The sequence below is a fragment of the Grus americana genome, chromosome 1 (assembly GCF_028858705.1).
Source record: "Grus americana isolate bGruAme1 chromosome 1, bGruAme1.mat, whole genome shotgun sequence".
Classification (NCBI taxonomy): domain Eukaryota; kingdom Metazoa; phylum Chordata; class Aves; order Gruiformes; family Gruidae; genus Grus; species Grus americana.
This window is the reverse complement of record NC_072852.1, coordinates 60,403,288-60,429,296: the sequence shown is the minus strand read 5'-3', so window position 1 is coordinate 60,429,296 and position 26,009 is coordinate 60,403,288. Positions and strand designations below refer to the sequence as shown.

Below are 26,009 nucleotides of genomic sequence, written 5' to 3'. Positions count from 1 at the left end.
GGTAACCAGATTTGGTCTGTGGAAACCTGAGACAGAAAGTCCAGTGGCAAACCAGGGAGATAGATAACCCTCTTTTGTGCCATTCTAATGGCTAAATCTGTGGCAGAACTCTCATCAGCGTCCCCAGCCTAACACCTGGCTCTTAACATACCCCAAGGCAGCAAACACACACACAATCCCACATCCATCCGTATGATTCAGTCACTTGCTAACTCTTCTTTTAAAGCAGCTTGAAGCTCAATGTGGTTACGCAGAGACCACTGGGAATCATACAGAGCCTGGAGGAGAGCTGGTACACAACGGGGTGATGCCCCATCAGTACTCCAGTCTTGGGAACTCAACTTGCCCCCTTTTGAAGAAACGTAACTTCTGACCCCAGGGTAAGCATATTGTAATCTGTCCTACTGCATCTATCCTGGAGCTTTAATATTTGACATAATCCTAAAGGAAGCTCTGTTCTTTAGTAATGATTTGTCAGGGGTGGATGGATAGGAAGGGTTGTGGGTAATATGGAAATGGCATAGGCAGAGGGTCCCTTTTGGGAGCCTGATTATTGAAAATCAGCTGCTATTTACACAGTTAATGCCATTCACTTTTTGCACCTGCTCAATCATTCATTTCCCAGTGCAAGCCAGCTTTGCCCTGCTGCAGAGTCAGGGAATTTAAGGGAGTTACACCTGCAGGTTTTCTCTCCAATGATTGCAGTGTTCAGCTTACAAAACTCCCACTTGTACATTTCCAGCCTTTCATCTTCCTTTTCTGTGAATTCCTTTTCTACCTATTTATATGTATATATACACATTTCCAAGTATTTATGTTTCTGGTAGTGAATCCAAAGCTCTCTTTCTAACTTTTGTTGGACTCCCAGCCTGTTCCTGTGCCACACAAAACCATTTGCTTCTGTAATCATCTGAAAAACAAGAAATTTAGCTAGCTCTGCAACTTACACTAGTTTTTGTTCATAGTCAACTCAGTCTTTGAAGAAGGTTCCATACTCTACATCCAGGGACAACCTATTCTTTAGGATTATGAAGAATTATGCAGCTGACCTGTCTTCCCACTCTTGCCCCCATCTCCTTTTTGATAATGAAGTTCTGTAGAGAAGCCTCAGGCCACCAAATAGAAAGAAAGGATGAAGGGAGAGAGCTGTAGTCCTATGATTCTAGTTATTAGTGCTAAAAGATGTACCAGTTGTAAGTGAGATTATGGGAAGTGCAATTGCAGCTCTGAGCAGCTGAAAAAACTATCAGCAAGGGTTAATTAATAGAAAATGGAAGGCTTTTGGTTTTTGCACAGTTTTTTCCTATTATCAAGAGAAGGACTCATATATAACGGAAAATCCATGCTCCCACCTAGCAGACAAAGCATTTGGGGTACTAACCTGTTAGCTGGCTTTGCTTCCATGATGCTGGTGAGATGTCATTCATTGCAGAGCATCCATTTGCTTGTTGCCTTACTTAAATATGAACTGAATGAATCCCCCCCATCTGCTAAAGCCTTGTCTTTGATTACAGAAAGACAACAGCAGGAAGAAGGTCAAGGTCAAGTAAAGCAGATAAACATATGATTAACTCTGAGCAGATGAGGACTCACCTGTCTTCAATGGGAAAAGCCTTGTACTAATGTGTCTGATTGAACCAGGGTTGGAGGAATAAATCAGATTAAAGGGAATGACAATGCAAAATTAAAAAGTAATAAAAAGCTTAATGATGAAAATGAAACAGTCTATGACCTCTCTCTTTTTTTGTTTCCATCTGAAGAAACAACAGCTGGTATGCTCCTGAAACCAGCACGTCAAGTCAGACACTGGAAAGGAACTGAGAGGATTATTTCACAATTTTATTGCACAACTGAAAATTAACCTTTTTTTAAATATTTACAAGCCATTTATTTTGCACACACAATCTAAACAGCATTTTTCCCCGATAAAATTGTCACCTAGAAAACTTACACACGGACTGAAGCATACATGTAAACTAAGTGGTTTATGTTAAATTCGAGTTTCCTCAGTCTAACCCTGGAGGGGCAGATGCCTGGGAGATGGGGCAGCAGAAGGAAAAAAAGACATAGTTTTCATTTTTCTTTCCTGAAAATATTACTTAAGGATCTTTCCCCAACCCAAGGAAAGAAACAAAAGGGTTCAGTATTAGTTCAAGCAGAAGGCCGGCCAGCCAGGTAATGTACTGCCAGCGTGGTGAGTTGCAGATTCGAAACCCTTCAGTGCCACAAGCCTTGCAAGAAAATGACAAGCCTTGCTTCATGCATGTTTCACCTTAAAGGCCGCAACATCCCAATTTTCCCCTGGAGAATGTAGAATCACCTTGGTCATGACAGAAAAGGAATGAGGTTTGACTCATAAGAAGACAGACACATGAAAGGCTGCTGTTGTGGGTTTTTGGTTGGGTGGGTTTTTTTTTTTTCCTCCTTCTTTCTCACAGATTTCTTACCTGCACCTTTGGAAAAGTGCTGGCTGACACACTGCAAGTGCTGACACTGCTCTCAGCAGAGCTGCACAGTGACCGTACAGTGAAATGAACGTTGCACAACTTGACCAGCAATGCCAGGGGGAATTTTTTAACCATCATTATGAAGCCCACAGCTTTGGCCTGAAAATGAGTGCTTTCCTGGCTGTTAGCACAAGCTGTCTGTCACTGCGCATCACAATCTCTGGAGTCCATGAATCGCTCCCCTGCCATGGCTGATCCGCCCATACCTTTTCCATCATATAGATTGTTGTTTTCAAGTTTGTCAGCTAATATTGGGTGTATGGCCTTGCAGCACTTACTGCTTAGCTTCCATGGCAGTTTGACACCTGCAATCTTAAATGAGTAGGTGGTAGCTCTAAAACTGATGCTCACTGGCCCAGATTTGTCCCATGTTACTTTGGGCACATGTGCACCTGAGGCGCCTGCGTGCAGATCATGAGCTCTGTAACCTTTTCTGCTAGTCAGAGCGCAAAGGGTGATGTAGGGCTTAGATGATCAGAAATGCCCTCTGCAGAAGTCCCGCTCACTCCATTGACTAACAAAGGAAACTAAGGGGACCAACTCCAACATCATGGGTCTCGGACAGCTGCCAAGTTGCATGGGGTGAATGTGGGCCTGAATGCTTCCAGCTGGGCACCTAAAAACCTAAGGATTCTAGCATTGCAGGATACATTTGATATTTAGATCACTTTAATGCTACCTTTCATCAGGTTTTGAACCATCTGCTGTAGGGTGGAGAAACAGAGCAAGTGATGCCAGCATGATCTACAGTGAGTTTGGAAGGAAAGGGAGTGTTTATAGACTTGTTATGGTAGTTAGTGTTTGTCCATTGGGAACCATGCTACTGGGAGATGGCTTTGTGAAAGGCAATTCAAATGCATAAGAAAAGCGAAACCTATGGCCTCAGACCAAATGATCTATGTCAGGTCTTCTAAAGTCATTGTTTCTTCCAGAGCCATACGTAATGACCATCGCCATTTGTAGCGATAGGACGAGGGGTAATGGTTTTAAACTGAGAGTGTAGATTTAGATTAGATATTAGGAAGAAATTCTTTACTGTGAGGGTGGTGAGACACTGGAACAGGTTGCCCAGAGAAGTTGTGAGGTCCCCTCCCTGGAAATGTTCAAGGCCAGGTTGGATGGGGCTTTAGGCAACCTGGTGTAGTGGAGGGTGTCCCTGCCCGTAGCAAGGGGGTTGGAGCTAGATGATCTTTGAGGTCCCTTCCAACCCAAACCATTCTAAGGTTCTATGATCTGACACATGGCTACCCAGTTGTAGTAATGTGTCAGGTCCTAAGCAACCTGATCTTGTTTTGACATTAATAGTATTAAAGGCCTAAGCCTCTCCCTCTCCTCTACCCCAGTAGTCCAAGTATTTGTTTTTATCTTTTTTTTTTTTTTTAAATGAGTTCTTGCTAGTTTAAGGGAGCCAGTAATGGAGACACGTCTTTTTCTATGTAATAGTTATAATTAGACCTCAACACTGTGGAGACTGTCTATACTGTCATTAAAATACCTGCCAACACCTACCTGAGGCTCGTATAAACATGGATTTAGGGGTGCAGCAGATTGGGAATGTGGACAAAAAGTGGAAAACCCGAGAACTGGCTGGCTGAGGAAGGCTCTTGAAATTGAACCCTACAGAAATTGTAGCAAATTTGTAAACTGTAGAAACTGGTGCTAAAACTTAAGGCTTGAGTAGGTTACTGATCTAAAATGCTGCTGATTTCAGCCCCATTGGATTACTTGCAATGACTCTCTTCCTCTCAAAACAATATTTTGCTGGAAGATATAGAGGTGTAGTGGGCAGAAAAGTTTGAACAATATGGATATGTTAAAAATAAAAGAAAACATAGTGAACCCATTCCTACGGCTTTAAATTGCTGACTTTTCTCTAAGGTATAGGCTTGAAGATTAAAATCGGAAACAAAACCTGTGGAATAAACTTGTGTGGAGGCCCAGGTGCCATGTCAGAAACATAGTGTGTTGATATTGCTTTAGTAATGAACTCGGGCAGTGGTATAGCACAAGCCAGTGGCCTTTCATGCTTACTGGAAGAGACATTGCTAAGACAGAAATAAATCCTGTGATAGCACAAAGCAAAGAAAATCCCCTGGGCTACAAGAAAGGCCATCTCTACAGTAAAGTGGTGCTGAGGGCATCTAAACTACCTCTCAGTTCTATTCTTCATCCCAGACAATGCTGCAATATTTGCAAGTCTGACTGATGCAGAAGAAAGCTGTATCAGCTTAAGAAAATCAAAAAGTTTTGCAAACTGTTAGTTTCGCATATGAAAATGGAAATGAAAGCAACAAAAAGCATAAAATATTTGTGTCTTGGGTGATCTGATTCAGAGAATTGTTTATATTACATGCACTTGTTTAGCTCTATGAAGTGTAATCAGAAAGAAGATGACAATGCCTGTATTCTCTGTGTTCATGACAAAAGCTGGCACGTTAACCTGGTGAATATTTTGCATTGATAAATTTCCATGAATGTTAATCCTTGTGGGTCCTTACAGAACTCATCGAGTTTTTTGGATTGCCTTTGCTGTTCTTTGAATAAAGCCTAACAGTGAAAAGTAAAAGATGTAAACTCTCCAGGGGCCGTGTCAACCAGTACGGCCATACTCACCGATGTTATGGACAGAAAGCATGATTTCGTTCATCTGTCTGTTCTCTTACCGACACAGACAGCAGAAGCTTACTGCCCAGCCTGAACACTGAGTCTCAAGCCAGCTGGATTAATTGGTGCTAATATAATTAGTACGCACTGGGCAAGGTGTTGAGGGAACACACACACCTCTCTTGTTCTCATTCTGAACCACCAAACTGCTGAGTCCCATCTCTTCCTAACCCCCAGGGGCCTCTGTCACTCACAGCGAGTACACATCTAAAATGCAGAAAAGCTCAGCAAAGTCTCTCATCGGAATAATAGATTTCATACTGAACTCACTGTTGCCGTCTAAAAAAACCTCAAAGCAGACAGCGGTGCAGCTTCCTTCCTGCTGCTGGTGGTTAGTTCTGACTGGATGAAGAGTTCATGGATCAATCAGCATTGGATAGCTTTTCCTTTCCTTACAGCATCACTGGAGAGCACTGCTGGAACAACAGATCCACAGGCAGATCAAAAGAAGAAATTCTGTGAACCTCGCTAACTCTAGCTTTGCCCCAATCATTGACCCCAGTGCTGACAATTTAAAAAGGCTGGGTAGTCAAGACTCCTACTGCTATCAAGCTGCTATTATCTTTTTTTTTCTTTCTTTTTCTGATGAGCACCAGAGCAGCAATGCGGGAATCCAAAGAACTGAAACAAATTAAACATCTTTGAGCTGAGAATGGTTTAATCTCAGTGCTGACTTTCATGAATTTTACAACTCATAGAATTTACTACAGGTGATCCACATTGGCCAGTGTTTGATAAGAAACGCCAGATCCAGAATGAGCTTAGTCCAACCCACCGATCCTATGAACAGATCTTCTGAGGGACCTCAGAATGCTTTTTGCCTTCCTCATTCCTCTGGAAATTTGGCTACTTAAAACAAATGCCTCGTGCCTCCCCAGTTATTTACTCCATCTTTTCACTCTCTACCTGACACAGACTGTGCTGATAGCCTTTAGAGTGCTCCCAAAGTGGGAGCAGACATGGACAGAGCTGGGATTCATCACTCTTGCATGTTCAGCTGTTAGCATTCATAGGTTGGGGGTGAGTGCTACCAGGACTCCAAGTGTGTAATTTCCATCAGCTCTGTAGGATCCCTCCACACCAGAAAAGCCTGTAGAACAGAACTGCAGGCGTTCTGCTCAGAAAGTCTGAGGGCATGGGGGATAATTGATTTTCCTAAATCACAGTTTAAACCTACCCTTTGGAAAAAAAAAAAAAAAAAAGTCTGGCTTTCTCAGAATCAAGGCAGCTATCATATTATGAAAAGCTCAATGAGAGCAAAAGTAAAAAGAAGTATCACCCAGCGGCTTCATTCCCCGAGTACCATCCACTCTGTGCACAGAATGAAAGAGTTCTCTAAAAAAAGCCCAGCAAATGATTGTGTAGAGACTATGTCCTATTACATGTTTCAGGGGAGAGAAAGAAGTTGTATGAGCAAATCATCAGCTCCACCAGCAACTTTAAATTTCAGATCCTCTTAACTTTCACATGACTGATTTTGCAGCCTTAGCAAGAGTCTTGTGATAGAATGGATAATGTTGAAAATCCACACATCCATTGTCTGGGAATTCTGTTGTCATAATACTGAGGAATAGGCTTATCTTGCCTTGAATTACTTGGCCTCATGTATTTGGGGACCTCTTCTAGAATACATTTGGTGAGAGTGGTATCTACACGCCTGATCGGAGAATTACCCCTGGGTCAGAACTATTTCTTTTGGATTGAAATCTTGTATCTCGTGGCAAAGGACCATGGAGCTCAAATGCAGCCTTTGTCACCTGCACAGTGACTTCCCATGAATCCATGCTGAAGAGGTTTAGGACATTTTAACCCCGCAGAAACAGTAATTAGTTGGGAGACAGGAAGCTGTTCTCATCCTGTGAAGGGCAACTACAGCACAGAATGACTGAAAAGATAATAAGCTCTTAGCCTGGATTTCAGATCTTTGCATCCTGACACCCTCAATGAGCTAACACTTCAATTGCAGTACCCATTAACATGTCTGGACAAATACATTCATGTGATCCATCACACAAATAAATATTTGGTTAGCTTTCTAATTCCAAGATTATTTTTGCAAGTGATCATAACAATTCTGCTCTGCAGAGCAAACAAACCCCAAATCCCAAGCATTCGTAAGTGGAAAATGTTCCAGCCAACTGACACATACCTAGCTCCTTTTGAAATTCTCAAGGACTTTGTGTCTTGTTTTGGCAATGTATAGCTACTGATGAAAACAAATTCCTATAAAAGCAAGGTTTGTACGCATTTCCTGAGCCATAATTTGCTTTGCACAGCCAAAAGCTTTTCCAAAGTTAATTTTATATTTTGAATCAAAGTAACAACCTTCAAACAATCCCCAAATCACCTAAGTGTTTGGGTATAAACATACCATCTAAATATACATTATGAATTACTACTGTAAAAAATGACTTCATTTAGCTATCAGTGCCTCTGCATTTTCAATACTACAGTGGAAATACCAGGTTATCACCTGTCATTGTCTACTAGTGACTTATTTGTTCCAGTCTCACTTACTGGAGTTGCAGAAATTTAGCTGCTTTCTTTTCCTAAAATTGAAATATTTTTTGGGCTAACAGTGATACATTCTTTTTTTTTTTTTTTGCACTCCTGCCATCTAATTTATTAGACCTGGTTGAAGTTCATAAATAATGATGCTCACCCCACTTGCTGAGCTTGCTGTGTTCTCCTGTTGCTGCACTGAAACCTGAGGAACACCCTCACAGTATCCGGCAGAGCAGGAAAGAATGTCCTGTGCCATGGCTAAGAGTAATATCTCTGCTGATTTGCCAGGACTCCCAGTGCTGCTGGTCATTAATCTTTCTCAGCCAAAACCAGATGGGGCTATTAGGCAGGCTGGAGTAATGGGGGAAACTGGCAAGATACAGAAGGAAATGCATTATCATCTTCTGGATAGAATTGCACGTAAAAATGAGAACATTAAAAATGTATTTTTCATATTTAATTGGACGATGTACGATTATACCTACCAGAAAATAATGTGCAGTGTGTTTTGTGCAGGGCATTTATAAAAGTGTTCAGCTGTGCTAGGGCCTTATTTTCCCCCGTGGAGAGAAACAGTAGCTACAGTTCTGACAAGGTTTTTGTGCTTTTCCCTCTAACGCAGGGCTCGCTCTGCGGCAACAGCCACTGCAAATAACACTACAAAGTGCCTCCGCTTCTCGCAGTAAACGGAAAATGCAGTTTAGGATTTACATACGAACCACAAGAGGCTTACCAGGTAAAAAATCAGTACTTTCAGAATAATGTGAGCATATCTGATATTCAGTCTAACAAAAGAGATGGAACTGCAGGTACAGCTGCTAATTCCTTTATATCGCTGAGTCCAAGACAATGATTACAAATAGAATAAAAATTGCAAATTACAAAGTGGAACCAGATTGCTCACATAGCAAGGCTGAAAGGAACTACTGAAAATAGGATTTGGAAAAAAAATCTGATAGATGCTAAGGACTATTTGGGATAAACAAAGACATTTTCTAGGACTGCCAGGTAGGCAAATGGTAGATGACCCTTAGCCAGAAAATGACAGGATGGAAACTACAGCCAAACATTTGAAGGTATACGCTGTGACAACAGAGAGAAATCATGGAAACATATTAGAGGGTTAAAATAAGGCATTAAATAAAGGCAAGTGCTTTGCCCAAAACTTAAACTTGCAAAGCCTGTTATATCAAAGGGAGAAGCATGAAAACAAAAATAGGAGGATTGGGTGCCAGCCAGCAGATTATTATTTGGAATAATAATTGTGTCTGAAATGTGGTGGAATGTCAGAAGGTGCTGGGAAATACAAAGTTCAGGCTCTGGTGCTGGAAGAGGCTTCCGGGACTGAAAAGTTTCAGCGACTCACACGTATCAATGTTTTCAACTGGAAGGGGAAAAGGGAGACACAGAACAAAATGTGTCAAGATAAGAACTCAAATTAGAAGAACAAAAGAATTTTGTAGGTTTCTATTTCTGATCCCCTGACTAGGAAAAGGTTAGCATTTAAGAATGTTAAAGAAGAAAATACAAACCCAAAACCTAGTAGGGTGATATTTGATATTAGATATAAAAATTTAAAAACAAAAACCCCCTTTTTCATTTTAAAGAAAGAATCAGAAGAAAGAAAAGAAAAGTTGAAAGAAAAGAAAAGTTGAAAACCTCAGATTAAAAATGGAAAGGGCTTATAAATAGCCATGGAGTATGGTATTCCCTTAGATAAATGGAAGACAAGGACAAGGAAATGCTGGTATGACTAAATTGGTAGTTTTAGAAGTCATTCGTGCCGAATAGGAAACCTTCAGAGAATGGAAATCAAAACTTTGTAAAGCTGAAAGGAAGGTATGTAATAGTTAAGATGGAGTTTGAGCAAGCTAAGAGGGAATTTGAAGAGCAAATAGTAGGAAGTTAAAACTGAAAACACACATTTGCTCAGTACACCAAAAGCAGAAAACCGGAGATAACCGGTAGGCCACCCCAAACAATAAGTAGAAGAAACAATTCAAGACAATAAGGACATTGCCAAGAATCTAAATGATTTATTTGCATCAGTCTTCACCAGAGAGGGTGCTGGAGTGATATCTAAATGAGAGACTCACACTTTCCAAATATCAAAGATAAGGACAGGTCATAGACTGAAGACTCAAGAGAGAAGTTGGTGGAACAAATCAATAAATCAAAGGCATTAAGTCACCAGGTTTATCTGGTATTTCTTGAAGACTTCAGGAGAAAACTGAGAATTAAGTAACAAAGTTGCTAGCAAATACCTACTACAGCAGAGGACTGGAAGACAGTGTTATAACTGAGTTGGGGATTTTTGTTGTTGGTGGTGTTTTTTTCACGGTGTTGGAGGAGCCCTGGCAGTAACAGAAAGATACATAATCCTAACTTGCTATTGTTGGCTGAAATGTGTTAAAAAAAACCAAGCCCCAAAACTCCCCAATAATAAAGCACATAGACAAACATGACATGACAAGTATAAGTCAGTGTCTGTAAGGGGAAAAAAAAGGGGGCTCTTTGAACCTACTACTAATCTTTGAGCTGGTTTCACCAGCCAGCACTGCTAAGCCTACCCCAGGAGGTCTCACGACTCACTGTACGGATAGGCAAGTAGCAAACGATTTCCTCCTTGCTCCGCCATCTGCATCTCACCACCACCACCACCGAGGAAAGACTAATGTTCATGTTGATAACGGCACATTCAAACACCGTATAGGTCCGTGCTACAGGTTGTGCTGCTGCAGGGCAACCCAGTCCCATCCTTGGGCAACATTGTTAAGCCAAGGAGAATTGTACATCTGGAAATGAAAGTTTTTAATATAGAGGAAACATAACGGTGGCCACACTGAAGCTCTGACTGGAGATTTTATGTAGGTACAACCAGTGTTAGCCTCTCTTAGCTTTTGATACCTTTCCGCGCATTAGCTAATCCACAGGACTGTGCTGCAGGGTTCTTCTCATTCTCAAAATGCACAGTGATGTGGGCCCTTAATGGTGAGCAATACGGGACTTGGGGTGTTAAGATTTTGGGTTTTTTATAAAAAATATATCTTAGCCAGGAGTGAGCACTCATTTAACTTCTTCCCAGCTCTTCCTAGCTTTTTATGTAAATCTTTACATAAAGCCATTAAGAACAGAGGAAAAGCACTTTGGAAAATTACGCAGTGATGTATTCTTATGCAGCCAACGCTCCCAGGGGAAAAAGTGAAAATTACACATAGCCTCCCGCCCCTTTTTATTTCTTGTCAAAGATGTTGCCTTTTTTGGCTTTTCTTATATATACACAGCATGATGAACTGATATTTGTAGTTTAAATGTCTGGTTTAACCGCGTGGTTTCCACCGTAACAGAAAGCTCTCACGAAATGTCAGGTTAGAAATAAAACCAAGCTCTAGAGGGATGAGGTGAGGAGGAAAGTAGAAGGTCCAGAGGCTGAAAAACAAGATGGAAAAAAAGTGAGCAGAACGCAATGTGGATCCATTTCCCAACTCAGGCAGTGGTATTGGTACGCATGGTTTTATGGGGAGCTCGGGTAGGGAGACAGACGCATTTCTCACTGAGTTGTTTCTGCTTTCTGTATTAACATTGCAACAGAAATTACAAATAGCCCTGCAACGGGTAGTGCATTAAACCTCATCTCTTCATCCCATGTAAACACAACATTAATACTGAAGAATAAAGAAAATGGCAAAAAGTCCAGTGTCTTGTTTTCTGCATTTTGCTTGTTAGGTTTCCTGACCGCCCTCAAGCATACTCCTGTGTGTACCAAAGTTGTGAACTTGACCAGCCCACGTTCAAGCAAACACTCACACTCAGATTCCCAACACATTCTTTTCTCCCCCTCGAATGGGGAGTTTATTCCTAACAGTTCTGCTCCTTTTAATTATAAACTCCTTTAACGAAGTAGTTCTGAGACCTTGCAGCAGGGAGCAGGAGAGCACCAAGGCTACTAGTTGCCATGTTTACATTCCCTGTTCAGCAAAGAAGTCCACTTAAAGCCCAAGGCCCAATGCCTTCACGGACGGGCATGCACTGAAATGAGCCTACAGATCAACCTCCCCCCGCACAACATGCCTCATAGGCAAAATCCAATTCTTGCCTAAAAAAGATAAAGAGTTACAGCCAGGCCCTTTATTTTACGAGACACACACAAACAAGTTGCTCTGGTGAAAACAGACAAGTTTTGTTCACTTTCTGGCAGAGCTACTGATCTTCTTTACTGGACCACCAGAACCAAAGATGGGAAAGAAACACAAGGGCGACATTTCCTTGGCAAGGAAAGGAGCAGCATTTAGGACTGGGGAAAAGGCAGGGTGGGGTATAGGGGATTTTCCTGATAAAACAACTGATTTGAGAATAAAAGACCAACTGATATCATGTATACACCTAAACCAGTAACACACCTTCTCTGGAGTGCAGTATTGTATAAGCGTCCCCTTCGTTTTCAAGGCTAATTCAGACCTTTGGCTCATCCTGCATTAACAAGGTCATCCATGTTAACAGGGCCCCTGTGAAAGTTCACAGGTGGAAGTTCCCTTTTAGAGTAGTGCAGATTTGAAATTCACAGGACAGCGACCCGAAGATCTTCCTTTACAGATAAAAAGCATGTCAAATTATTAAATAGCAACATGAAATCCTATATTCGGAAGGTCTGTCTTTGCTCTGCAGTCAGGAGAGCAGAGTGCATTCCCAGCCCCTGCCCAGTCCCCACCTCCGGCGGCACGGCGGGCGTGTGGCCGGCCCCTCTCGTTGACACCTCACGAATGCTAAAGCTGAAAGGCCTGGGGTAGTCGGGGAAGGGACGAATGAGCATAGTCCAAAGACATGTCACTTCAAATTTCTACTGTTAGAACTGCCGGGTATGATATAAAAACAGAAAGTATTTCTCAGTTCGGAGTTTGAAGACTGGGCCCCAAACGTTGAGTGGCTTGTCTCTCCAGTGTCCCTGTTTCCCACACACGGGCTCCATTGTGCTAGCTGTTGTTCTCTGCCGTGAGATATTTGAGGGCTGCAAAGCCGTAGTGGCGCGACATATCCTGCTGGAACTCCTCCTTCAGGGTCTTGAGACAGATGCGGTATTGCTTGTTGGAGCGAAACTTGGTGATGTCGAAGCTGGGGGCGTGCGGCATGTGGATCATGTAGGCATTGGGCAGCACCGTGAACTCGTACTCCTGGGGGAGAAAGACACCAGCTGTGAGGGTGTTCCCAAGCCCTCTTGCAATGCATCTCTCCCCTACCTCCACAGCCAGACATGCTTCATCATGTGCACTGCAGAATGGGTCTCAAAATCAACAAACCCATACAGATATGCCAAATAAGCTGCCTTTTTTTTTAAAGTTGCTTTTCCTTGGTTTTATGAGAGATCAACTTTCCCTTTTAAAATATTTTACTCCATGTAAGCCAAACGATGGGGCAACAGTACAAAAGGCATGCCTGAAGCCATGTCTGCAGCACAGTGTAGTGTGCTTGCAACCAACACAGCTGTGATGGCACACAGCATGAGTCTCAAGTGTCCATGCAGAAGCGTGCTTTTGCCCCTACAATTTATCTTGCTTGAGATGCTGGAATAAGCTATATTTAAAAAGGCACACACTGCTCTACATACGTTGCTTTGCCTGTATACTTACAGCGACAAAACTGTCTAAAACTATTTATAAACCTGAAATAAGGGGAGAATATGGTATCTTTTACAGGCAACGTGTAAAAATGGACCTGCTAATTCCATATGCTTTGAGAAGGTTTTATGCAAATTAAGTTATCCTTCACAAAGTATGAGATACTGTGACAATTCCCCCTCTCCTCTAAAACTGCTTCACTAATTATTTTTATCTGACCAAGTTTTTTGACAAGCTGTGTTGTTAAAAAATGGTGGTTCATACGAGCCTCAATACTCCTGTTAGATTTGTTCCAGAAAAGGGATGTGAACCTCAGTATTCTGTAGTCAAGAGAAGTACCCTCACCGCTAGGACGCTACCTCTTTTTCATATGAAGTTTCAAAAAGTCTGAGTTGTATGGGATGCAAATGACAAAGAAACTTCGAAGCCCCCACAGGCAAATTTCCTATTGTCCTCACACAGTTTCTATTTACAACTGTTGCTGCACTGACTCATTAACCATCTCTGCATAACACAGTGGGCAGTGAAGGAACAGCCACAGAGCACGCTGGCTTTAAAAGAAATGGTGCACAACTTCCCTTGGTTTCTGAAGTCCAGCCACTCGTAGATTTAGGAGTCTGTTCAGAGATACAGAGTATCTGCAGCACAGAGGCAGAGTATTCCAAAATATTTTGTTAGGGAAAGAGATTTATGGGAGAGAACACACTTGTGCTAATAAACGTGTTTCACCTATAAATCTTTCTTCACCTAACAAAATATGATCAACCTGGAAAAGACCGAAAACTGCTGGGTTATGATGCTACCAGAAACCAAGTGTTTGAGCAACACAGACCAAAATGAAGCCCAAACAAAATGGAAAAAAGTGAGCAGAATGCAATGTGGATCCATTTCCCAACTCAAGCAGTGGTATTGGTGAGCCCAAGTGCAGCTAAGGCTGCAATGCCTTCCTGGAGACACCTATGGAACAGTAGTGTGTGTTGGACAGCTAGGTGCAGATGCAGCTGAATGGCTGCTCCTTTTTCATTACGGGAATGCCTGTTCCCTGGCAGACAGCGCTAAAGCGGTAAATCTTTGTGCCAAATTACAATGCCATCATACATGGGAACGGGCAATTCTGAACTTCTGTTCGGGGTGACAAATGTACAGCAAGAGCAAAATAATCTGATGCTCACAGGCAGAACTCATTTAGTTGGAAGAGGCTTGGAACTAATGGGGAACCAAACGAAAACAAAGACTGGCATGATGGAGTGAGGACAGCTGATAAACTACAAACTACAAAATAAGTCTCTACTTAAAACTAAGGGCTGAAGCTGCAGAGGAAGATGCATCCCCCTCATACAATCTTTTCTTTGTTCTCTGTTTGCATCTCAAGTCTGTAATCCTGCAGGTCAGGGACTGTCTATGCTCTGCAGCGTAAACTGTTCAGCACAGTGGTGCTCCCATCCCTCTGAAAGGCCTTCAGGCACATAAAGGCTTCCAAAAACTTACAAGTATGCTGCTAATAAGCCCCTTTGAAAGGTGCTGGGCTGGGGTCCTGGAAAAAGGATTGCTCACAGTCTAGTTCCAAAGTCGCTGGAAGAGCAGGGAAAGGTTTCCTAATGGCCCATCTCTACTATAAGGAATTCTCCATTGAGAAAGCGATGCATTCGCAGAAACCTCTGTCCCTACCTCACAGGTTATAAATTCTTTAGATGCAGAGTGTCATTATCTATGTATTTGTACAGCATCCGGCTCAGTGGACATCTGCATGCCCCAAGAATAATAATGACGATTATCTCCATGCTGTGTGCTGCTCTGAAGGACAGTAGTGGCACAGGCCCTTGGTAAGGAGTCTGAAACAGTCTTCTTGACAGATGCTGCAGTTGTGAGGAGCAGTGAAATAATTCAATTGAGAAGCTGCTCTGCCTGCTGATAATGAAGCCAGCCAAGCAGCTGGCAGCAACCTGATCCGTGGACACCCCAAAGCAGAGGAATGCCACAGGGGGAGGTAGCTGTGCGATCCCATGTCCCCTCTGGGCTGATTTTCTGGGAGAACAGGCCAATACCCATGTTGCTACAGATGAAAATGAAATTCTTTTCAATGTGAGAACGTTTTTAAGGTTGGAAGAGTGAGAAAAACAATTCCCCAGAGTTAGTTCCAACCCTATGACCATTTAAAATATCTGTGCTATGTTCAACTTTGAAAAATGTTCCAATTTCCCATGTGTGAATCTGTATGCTAGGCAAATGTCTCTGAACAGAAGAGTTAAATCATGAGTGCTAGATGAGAGCTGTCAGTGGGAACATAAGCCTTGTTACCCAGATTAACAAATGATAAATCATTACACTGGCACTCTCCACAACTGATGGTTAATTGATTAGTGTTTGGAAAGTGCACTGGAAAATTAAAGTGCTATAGCAGAGCAAAGTATTATCATAAACGATAATATAAGGGACAATTTTTTTTCTAGTCTGTAATATTTTTTTCTCAATATAAGTAGGTAAAAATTTGTTGGGAATGCCCTTTTGCAAACAGAAGGTAAGTGGCTGCCAGCCCAAGGTGACTGTGTGGTTTTGTAAGCAGAAGTAGAAAATAATCCTCCCACATATGTCCCTGCACACAAATACACTGTAGCCCACACCCCAGAGAGGCAATCTCCCAGGAACTTGCTGCATGCCTTGTGCTACTCTGCTTCGTGTAAACTGGTAAGAGGTGGGCAGAGAAGTATCAGCTATATTCGAGATCCATGGCAGAAGCTGGCATAGGAAGATACAGATGGCCAAAAAGCATTGATTTTGGTTAGCATGAAATGCTACTAGTTCAAAAACTGGGACTGAAACCAAACGAAAAAAAAAAACCCAAACACCAAAATAAAAAGAAATGCCATGACCCAAACCCTGCTGATTAGCACAGCAGTCAGCTTCACTGAACTGCAGAGAGATGCAAATCCTGCCATTTCAGTGAGCAGCAGCACCAGGCTCCCATGGAGCCATAGTCACTGCCAGACTCTAAGATCTAGGTTGGCGGCAGGGACCTTGGCAGCTCTGAGAGCTCTAGTGCCAGCCTGGGTCTCTCGAGTTTTCTCTGCGTCCTTATTCTTATATATTCTGCCCAGCAGCTCCATCCCAAGTCACTGATCCAAGAGGCAGGTAGCCCAAGGATCAAGTGCCTGGATCCTCTAGAATCTGCCCCACAGCCAGACTTTGGAAATGGAAAGTCCTTGTCTTTGCAGAGATGCGCTGTAAATCCAGGCTAGAAATCGAAGATGCTTGCCTTGGATTCAATTTAAGATTGCTTTTTGAATTCTAAATTAGCATTTGGGACTCATCAACCTCTATTTAACTGAAAAAGTTCCAGCTAAGTCTATAGATCCCCCAGTAGGTGACTGGCAACAAGTGCTTGCAATGCTCGGGCACACTGTAGGGCAGGAGGCGGGCACCGCAGGGATCGCGCCACTGCGAGACAACAACTTTCTCAGCACTGACAAATAAACTAACTCAGACTCAGTTCTCCTTTTAATGCTTGATAAGGACTAAACTGAATGTTCCCAGCTCAAGAAGCACCCATTAAGGAGCTCAGTAAGGCCAAATGAGCACTTTGGTGATGCAAAGCCTGAAGCCTGTCTACAGAACACAGATTTCATTGAACAACCCTGCTGCCCAAGCCCTGGGTGAAAGATGCAGGCATCAGTCTCCTCACCTGTGCATCCAGTTCCATGATGTGAGCTACTTTGTTCCAGCCAAATCCAACAAACCGCCTGTCATACTCCGGGCAGTCCTTCCTCACAACAACGTATGGCTCAAAGTCTGCTTCCCACTCAACGCGGTAGGGGGTGGTGGCTGTTCGCCACTTGGCAAAGTTCGTTGGCGCATGCCCTTTCGTCCAGACGTGATACCTTAAACAGACATAAATGGCATGGACGTGGGGAGGCAATTAGATAGAAGGCATCTTGGCGAGGCAACAAAATGTCACTTGTTAGATGAAACGCTCAAAAATCAGGACATTAGTTTACAGTTCACATCATCATTTTCAGGACGTATCGGAGGCAATTTCTAGGACTATTTCCAGCATGCTTCCCAGAGCCTCTCTGTGCTTGAAGCTTAAACACATCTAGCTGGTGAAGGACGGTGTGAAAACACTACCTATTGCTAATGTGAGAAACAATTACAAAGTACACACACAGTTCATCTGCACTACAAAGTGCTGTGCCTCATTCCTAGCAACCAAGTGGCTGTATCAGTGCTGTAAAATCAGTGTGAAATTCTGTAGCTCAGAGAAGGTCCCTAAAATTAGCTATTTCTACACCACAGTGACATTCACAATCTGTTTTATATGCAATTTTATAATTTGTATGAGAGACACCTGCAGCTCTGGATAGATGTTTCATTTTATTAATTACTGTTATTATTATGGCAGGAGCCAAAGTGCATAATTAAATTAATAAGTAAAATATTACATAAAGGCTTTGTGCTGTATTTTCTACATTGTGGGGAGTACCCATGTGATCCTGAGTAAGGTAATCAATTTGATTTACAGGAAAAGATTCTTTTATACTTTGTTAATCTTGTTTAGGTCACAGCAGGTCTCTTCCAAGCACAGCTGGAATCCACCCCATTAGTGCCAGGGTCAATGATTCTCTCGCCCACTTATTCTTCTTACACCTTTCCAAAGATCAATGAGACAGGCTCTTTCTGCAGACTCATAGATTAAATAATGAAACAAAGGCATAGCAGGCCATCTGTATTACAACGCTCTGAGATGTGTAACAGAAGGGGCAAAACAAACATCCTGCCAGTTTGTAATGTAAGGTACATTGAATTCACAGGGATGACTCGTGCTAAAGTAAAGGGATTTGAGCATTAAATATTTGCAGAATTAGGACCTGAGGCAATGTTTCAACCCCAGAAATTCTTGTAACATTGCAAGCCATTGCTAAAAACAGGGACATAAAATCACAACCTAGGAGTTTCCACTTGGACTATATATTCATATGGCTTAGAACTGGAAAAACAGAGAGGTATTCAGCTTTGCTGACTCTCTTTGTTCAGGGGCAGTGCAGGAGGACAGAATTATTAGGATAGCACCGAGGTCCCAAGAACGTACGGTCCTTTGAAGGCTGCATTTCTAAACTGTGAACAGGTCGCATGTCTTTCACATATCTGGCTTGGGGACCTGGAAAAAACAAAGCCCTTCCGTATTAAAAAAAACCTGACAGTGAATTCATTCTCTAGAGGTTATTAGAAACCAATGCCAGATTCACAAAGATGTTTACAATCCTTAATGCCTTTTGGAATCATCTCCAAAAAGCCTGTCCCTTTTGTTGGTGTCTTTTGGAAATGAGTTGGTAACCTTCCCAATCACTAATGGGCAGCTATCTGTCTGGAAAAAAGCACAATCACAATGTGGGGTTTAAAATGACATGGGATTGTGGAGTGGAGGATGCTGTATCTTCTAACATCCTACCTCCGGCATTTTGAAATTAATTATGATAATAATAATAATGACTACTAAACACTTATGAAGTGATTTGTATCTTCAAAGCCCCGTACAAACTTTTGTTAATTGAGAGATTCCTGCAGAGAAGCAGTCAAATGCTGCTGCTATTCTAGTAACACTCTCCCACTGATTTAAACAGGGGGGGAACATGACAGTAACCATAAAAACATCAATTTCTTTCCACCCTTTTTGGGGAAAACTGTGTAAGCAGTTACAGCAGTTCAGGTATAACCTCTGAGAGTTGTGAGGGCTGACCAGCAGGAAAAAAAAAATGTGGAAGAGACAATGAAGGGAAAATATGGAAGTGAGATTGGAGAGACAAAACAAAGCAGGAAGGAACAGACCCGATTGTAGCAAACAAAAAAAATACCACAGGTGATCTTCTTGCCTCTTCAGAGTGACTGATGTGATGGAGGGAAAGAGGAAGACAAAAGGATGGCTGAGGTCAGGACAAAGAGGAAAATGGGTAGAGGACGCTCAAATAAGGTGTGCACACACTAACTATAAAGGAATAATTAAACTGGAAACAAGAATTATGAGCTTTCAGGATTACATACATATCTGTACATTCAATATATATATGGGTCTGCATACACACACACACACACACATAATCTGCTGGAACGAGGTCTTGACCAATGGCTGATCATCCCATGAAATGTGCTGCAAAGTGATACGCAGACACCATTACATGGATGCCCCTATAGACGTAGCTGCAATAAAAGAGTGAGTAATTTCCAACAGATTTTACTCTTGGCGACGCGGTTGTGAGAAGTGGTTCACTGTCTGTATTGGTCTTCCATCTCACAGGACAAATGAATTAACCTAATTTTCCTGCTCAAGCCCTTCTCACTCGAGATTTAAATACACATTGAATTTTAAAGCCACACTCAATCTCACTGACTCCCAGGAGAACTTCGTGAAAATTGTGAACAACATATTTTTCACTACACTGGCAATTTTGACAAATCTAAACCAAATAATTTGATCTCCGTAAAATGATGATGAGTTTCTTTCCCACGGTTCATGGAAAACAACTGCACAAGATCCCCTGCTTTGGGTCAAATGTTCCATCTTACTTTCATTATTGATTGCTTTTATTTAAAATGCAATTTCAAAACTATAGTGAACTTTGCTAAAGTTAGGAAAATGAAACCATTATTCTTCTCAGAGCGTTCTTCCTCCCTGCTTTGTTCCTCAAAGCTTCCTGTTTCAGTGAGAAAGATGATTTGGCGAAAGAAAAACTTTCCCAGTTCTGTTCTCAGATTAAACATTTTGCTGGATTGTGGATGCAATCAGTTAATTAGTTAATCAGTTGTTGCTGGTTATGTTTTCTCAATACGATGCGTCTTCTACCAGCTGTGGTATTCCTTGTGCCTGAAAGCTGCGTCGGCAGTACGTTTGTGGTTCATCAGCTATTACCCAGGCACTGAGCGGACACATCCTCGCGAGGCACAGTCACAGCCAGCACCTGCAAACAAAGCCAGCAAGCCGGCACAGAGCAACCCACCGCCGCGGAGGGTTTCCACACGGCGCGCCTTGCCAGCCATTGATGCTCACATGTCTTCCCTTTTCTTCTGGTGGTGACTGGGGGATGTAATTGAGAGCCATTTTGTACTTCTTAGCTGCCCAGAGGTAGAAAAGGTCACCATTTGGAAAAGAGGTGACAAAAGCAATTTCAGTGAGGGAAAGATTGTAATCTACCATGTGGTGTGAGGGACTGGGATGCTGCAGGCACTCTCAGCAATCACTGTCACAGCAGTCCTCCCCGGCTCACTCCCACCCACTCAGCCTCGAATTGCAGCGTTATTAAACCACCTTGAAGGTGGAGGTGGAAATTCTCAGCCCAGATAACAGTTGCTTTGTGGCTGTTGATAGATTTCAGCAATGAAATGAGCCAAAGCAAACTGGGGAAGCATTTGTAAAATGTGTCCTACATTAATATGTACACCAGCTACAGACCACACGTCCTTCAATTCTTATTTAACCTTGCTCTGGCAAAACTCCCACTGATGTTAAAGAGATTTTTGCCTGAGTGAGACTTGAGAAAGGACCTGTAAATCCGGCTGTGTACGTAACATGCCAACATGCTGTATAGCTTGAAGATGAAATCTGTAGCGGAAGGCCACTGCTGCGAAGGCTGAAAATTTGATTGTTGGTGAAATGTAACATCTGAAAATCCCGAGGGTGTTATTTTCCACTGGAAGGATTTTTTTTCTTTCAACTATGGAAGAAACAATTACTTTCTATCAACAAAACTCATGTTAATGTGTATGGCTTTGACTGTTAAAGAATGATGGGAGTGCAAAAGGCACTTGCTCTATCAGTAATTCCTTAAGTAATTTTCCAGAGAGGGGCATGCCTCCCTCGGTCGCCTCAAGTTTCTATTTCAAGGCAGCCACTGGTAGAGGTAGTGTCAGAATTATGTTTTCCAGGCTCACACAGGCTGTCTGCTATGACATGTGCATGTGGCCACATGAGGGAAGGGTGGATGCTGCAACGAGAGAAGTGTGTAATACAGGGAATGGAAGAAGTGTGAGGAAAGCTCTAAAGTAAGGGAAGGATGGGAGAGGTGATACAGAGCTCCACCGGCCATGGATAATACCTTTTTCATACTTTTTATCTCTAGATCTCAAAATACTGTAAAAAGGAGAGGTGAACATTGTTACCTGCATTTCAGAGATGGAGAATAGAGATATAAGAAAGCGAACTGATTCGCGTACCACCTCCCAGCAGGGCAGTAGTGGAGCCAAGAAGAGAACACAGGTCTCCTAAGCCCCCTCTCTGTGCAATATCATAAGGCCATATTGTACTCTTCCCACCACTGCAATGCTTTACAAATGTCTGCTAATCAGACCTTACCACACACACCCAAGAGACGGTTAACCCCTAGTAGTTACATTTTATAACCGAAGAGTCTGGCAGATAATAGAAGTGACTTGTTCACAGCCACAACAGGAGTCTGCTTCACAGAGGAGCTCCAAATTTAGGTGTTCTTCACTTCTCAACTTCTAGTCAGTGTACACTTTTACCTCTGCATTGAGAAACTCTAGCTATTTAAGCAGCTGTATCACACTTTAAAGAAGCACATGACAAGCCTGCATTTGTTTTTCCACTAAGTCAGTAAGGAAGCGAACGAATGAGCAGAGAGAAATTATTTTTGGTTACATGAGGGACACAGCTATCTGGATAGTATTTGGCAGCCAAAAAGCAAATTACACGCACATGAGTGTAATGGTCACGCTTGATTTTGTAGGGCAATAAAAAATGATGAAAATAAAACAAATTCAATTTAACAACTGAAGTCCTTCGGTAGAGGACTATAATACTAGATAGAATGCTGGGCTTACAGATGGAATATGTCCACATACAATTCTGGTCACTGCCTCTATGAAAAGAGAAAAAAAATCCAGTAGGTTTCTTAATGGAGCTAGCTAGCTGACAGTGAGAAAAATCAAATATTCACAAGAACATAAAAAAAAATCTTTAGAGATAATGACCACAGGTTCAACAAAAGTACTTTCCATTACCTGAATGTGAAGAGGGTTCCCATGTCCAACATAGATAGCAGCTCTGCTTTTGACTTGGGGAAGGAGAGGCGGTAGCGTAAGGTCTCAAAAGCAGGTACGATCAGAGCTTTCTTGGTGTTAGCCAGGTCTAGCTGGATGACAGACTTCCTGGCAAAGAGAAACAACAAACAAAAGCAAGAAATTTTAAACTGCGGTAATCGCTTGGCTTTTCCAGAACAGAGAATGAGCAGTTTGATACTGTAAATGTATCTATGGCCTATATTTTTTCCCGGGGTGCTTCATATTTTCCTCTACTTTTGTTCTGCGGCTCTAAAAGCAGGGAGAACAGTGCAGTTTAAAAAGAGCTTGCGTGTTTGACCGATCAATGCTGCCCTGCATGTCCGGGGTGCACAGAGCCGAACTAGCACTCTGAGCATGGCCAGTTCACCACCCTTTTAAGAGAAACGCAGTTGAATGTTACTACATATATGGGAAAGAGCTGCCCAGGCAACAGCAGTTCTAAAGAAATGGGATTTATCCAGGACTCAGTGGGATTTTACAAGGTGATGAGCTGGAAAGTTTGGTTGTATTCCAGCCTAGCTATTCTCTGTGCTACACTGTGCCATCTTGCTTTTCACCTCTGCTTTAGACCTCTGTGTTTCTGGCAAGTTGAGAGTTACCTTAACACCACTACGGACAAGATATTTGCTCTCAAGAGCACTGTTGCCGTGACGGTCGGTCTTTGTCCAAGGCAAGGCACAGACCTACTGCAACAGGACATGATGCAAATCAGCAAAACTGTACATTAGCAGGGGTTTTTTTTGAGTATTGCTAATCATGCGCATCGTAGTGCCCAGAGATCAGAGCTCATTTGTGCTTGGCTCTGTGCACAGGGCGAAGAGGCTGTTTCCTGCAGAGACGAGCTGTGTGCTGGATGCACAGAGATACCTCGCTTTTCCCCTTCTTTTGCTGCAGGTTGTTCAGTGCAGAGACTGTTTCGGTGCGTGAGTGTGTGCGTGGGCACATACTGCCTTTTGCACAATAAGGCCCTTTGCCAGACTGGGGCCTTAGGACGACTGCCGCAGGAGACCAACAGCTTAGCACAATTATGCCCTGCCTGCCAGAGGTATTCAGTCTGTTCTTTCCTAACAAACTAAAACCCAAAGAAAAAAGTTACTTTTCCATCCCCAAACTCAATCTTACTATGCTTGTCATTAGAAATAACTCTGTCTCTATTTTTCTTTCATTATCTTCATATTTCATATGAGAAATATGCCTCTCTCTCCCTGTCAAAGTCAGTTCCCCTTAACAGGATTCACTATCCTGACTTTTATGTTACTGCAACAAGCAATCAAGGACGATGTTGACAAGCAGCACACTCTCTACAGCCTTATAAGATGAAGGAATTGGGATCACTGTCATAATAACAGAAGAACCAAACAAACCACTTTTCTAGGCCCAGAATACCTAGAACTCATTTATATTGCCATCAGAGAAAAAGAAGAGCTGAGCTATTTAATAAAATCTGAATTTTAGAGAATTCACAACACCCTTTAGTCCTGTTCTATAAAAAGAAATCTGTTCTCAGTGCCTTGCTGCAAAGTTTGCATTGTTTAAAGAACCCCTGCCACCTTCCAGTGAACTTTTCACAACTGAAGGATTTCAACAGCACCTTATTTTAACTTCTTTGTACTTTCTTCACCAGCTTCTCCCTCACCATCACTAATGGGCACGATACCTGCATGTAAATAGATGACTCCTTCACAATCAGCCTCCACTTCCAGAATCGTCGAGCAGTGTCAGCATCTAGTCTTTATGATGCTCTTAATGTTTCTTCCCCTTCACACCTTCTCTGAGAGCAGGGGACACTAACATATTTTCTCTTCCAACATCTCAGGTTTTCTGGATGCTGCAACCTATCAGTCTTGAGCGGTACAGCTTTGGGGATTCAGTTCTAGGAAGGAGCAGGTAACATTTGCAGTGATGCTTACCCTTTGGGCTCTGCAAGGAAACAGCAGCTTCCATTTATGGCTGTTGCCATCTCTTTCTTTGCTGGAGAGCTCAAAAGTCCCAGGCAAAAAATCAAGGCCTGGCTGTGCTTTGCACTGTCAAAGTATAGGAGACAATTCTGCCCACCAAAGTTCATTGTCTGACTTTGAACAAAGCTAAAGTAAGTATAGGTATCAAGCAAGGGTAACAGCAGAGACAGTCAGACAGAGCAAGTTGTGTTCAACGTCACTCATAATATGTGGGATACAAGCACAACAATTACCTGGATATCAACAATCCTTTCTGCACACTCCCTACTCTTGTCATCCGCAAATTTAATATAGGCATCAACGGCAAAACTGTTGGAAAGAATAGATGACAGTACTTTTATGAAGAGAACCAAAAGGCAGAGAACAAGCTGATACAAGAGGCTGAAATCACTTGCACTGTCAAAGGTCAGTATGAAAAGTTAGGTAAGAGGAGAGAAGCAGAGATCTGAAAAAAAGATACTTGTAGTGGATGCAGTCAAACACAGGAACTGGTGGAGGTACTTCGAGTGAAATAACATAGTGGGATAATCTCTGCAGAAATATTTTCAAGAGATATGTGAACATTTGAGGTGCATATTGAAAAGCCCAAAGTAGAGGGGTTCACCAAAGCTGAGCTGGGAACTGAGACACACTCAGTCAAGAAGTCCAGCAGCACTGACCTCCACATAGAATAGACTGCCTTTGATGTGGACTAGGTGACATAAAGGACAATGTAAGGGGAAGAAGGAATCAGTATTGACATCCAGGTGTTGAACCTGAGTGACAAAGGACAACAGAGGTCATGAGAATTGTGATAAAGGCAGGGAGGATTTGATAGAGAAAAAAACACCTTCCTTTTTCTTCTGATAACTTGGCTGGTGGTCTGCTCCTTGGACAACCAGCTGAAAATCTAACCTCTTCCTATTAGAAGCAAATCTGCTTTTCCTTTTCTGTTGGGTTGACTTTTTTTCCAGTTTTGTGTGGAGGTGCCATTTGCTCGTTGACTGATTCTGAGATACTTGTAATAGGAAAATTTTCACTGTTGTCGTTGCAAGATACGTGGAATACAATGTAAGGAATACATTTGGTTATTTTGCAAACTAGCACTCGGTAAATGTTTAATTCCTGCACTATTCTTATGAGGACTGTTTTTTGGATTCAGTAATATCAATTCAGTATCCATTTTCCTTTATTTGTCCTTTTCCCCAACCCCAAAATAAGGATATATGATTTTATGAAGAGCTTTCTCTTAGCTAGTGTTGTCCAGGAAACCGTTTCCCAGGCATCTTTGTGTTCAGACCTGATGTATGTCATTCTGACACAGTGAATGTTGGGTTAAATTTCTCATCTACTAATCAACCCTATTTTTGCAAAGCATGTAAGAAATGAATCCTAAATCACAAGAGTCTCGTCACAGGTTGAATGAACTCCAGCATGTTGATATCAATCTTTTCTTCTTCATAGTCCTTTCAAAAATTAACAAAGAATTCTCACCCTTGTGTGGGCGGACAGTAGTATCATTTCCATGTATGGAGGATAGAGAAGCTCAGACACAGAAAGGTTAGCAACCTACTCCTAAAGCACTGAATTCAGAAACAAAAAAGAAAAAGAGTCCACTAATTGAAATTAGCTTCCACCATCAGGACTCTAAGAGGTTAGCTCAAGATGAACAAACATGCCAGTCACAGATTTTGTGATAAGAACTGGAGGGTTGTTGG

At 42.2% G+C, this 26,009-nt stretch overlaps 1 protein-coding gene across 2 annotated transcripts in view; it reads right to left on the bottom strand.

The window, feature by feature from the left end:
* Positions 1–8,486: 8,486 nt before the first annotated feature.
* The window catches only part of LARGE1 (LARGE xylosyl- and glucuronyltransferase 1), a 289,620-nt gene continuing 272,097 nt past the window's right edge, over positions 8,487–26,009 (bottom strand). The window contains exons 14-17 of one of the 2 annotated variants that reach the window (XR_008574184.1): positions 22,295–22,441; positions 16,968–17,163; positions 12,077–12,844; positions 8,487–11,105 (exon numbers count right to left, since the gene is read on the bottom strand). Coding sequence is in view for 1 of the 2 variants with exons in the window: in XM_054804363.1 (XP_054660338.1) it covers positions 12,647–12,844; positions 16,968–17,163; positions 22,295–22,441 (541 nt within the window). In the remaining variant the exon portion in view is untranslated. Of the gene's footprint in view, positions 12,845–16,967; positions 17,164–22,294; positions 22,442–26,009 lie in introns of both variants that reach the window. The other variant, XM_054804363.1, reaches the window with a different exon arrangement.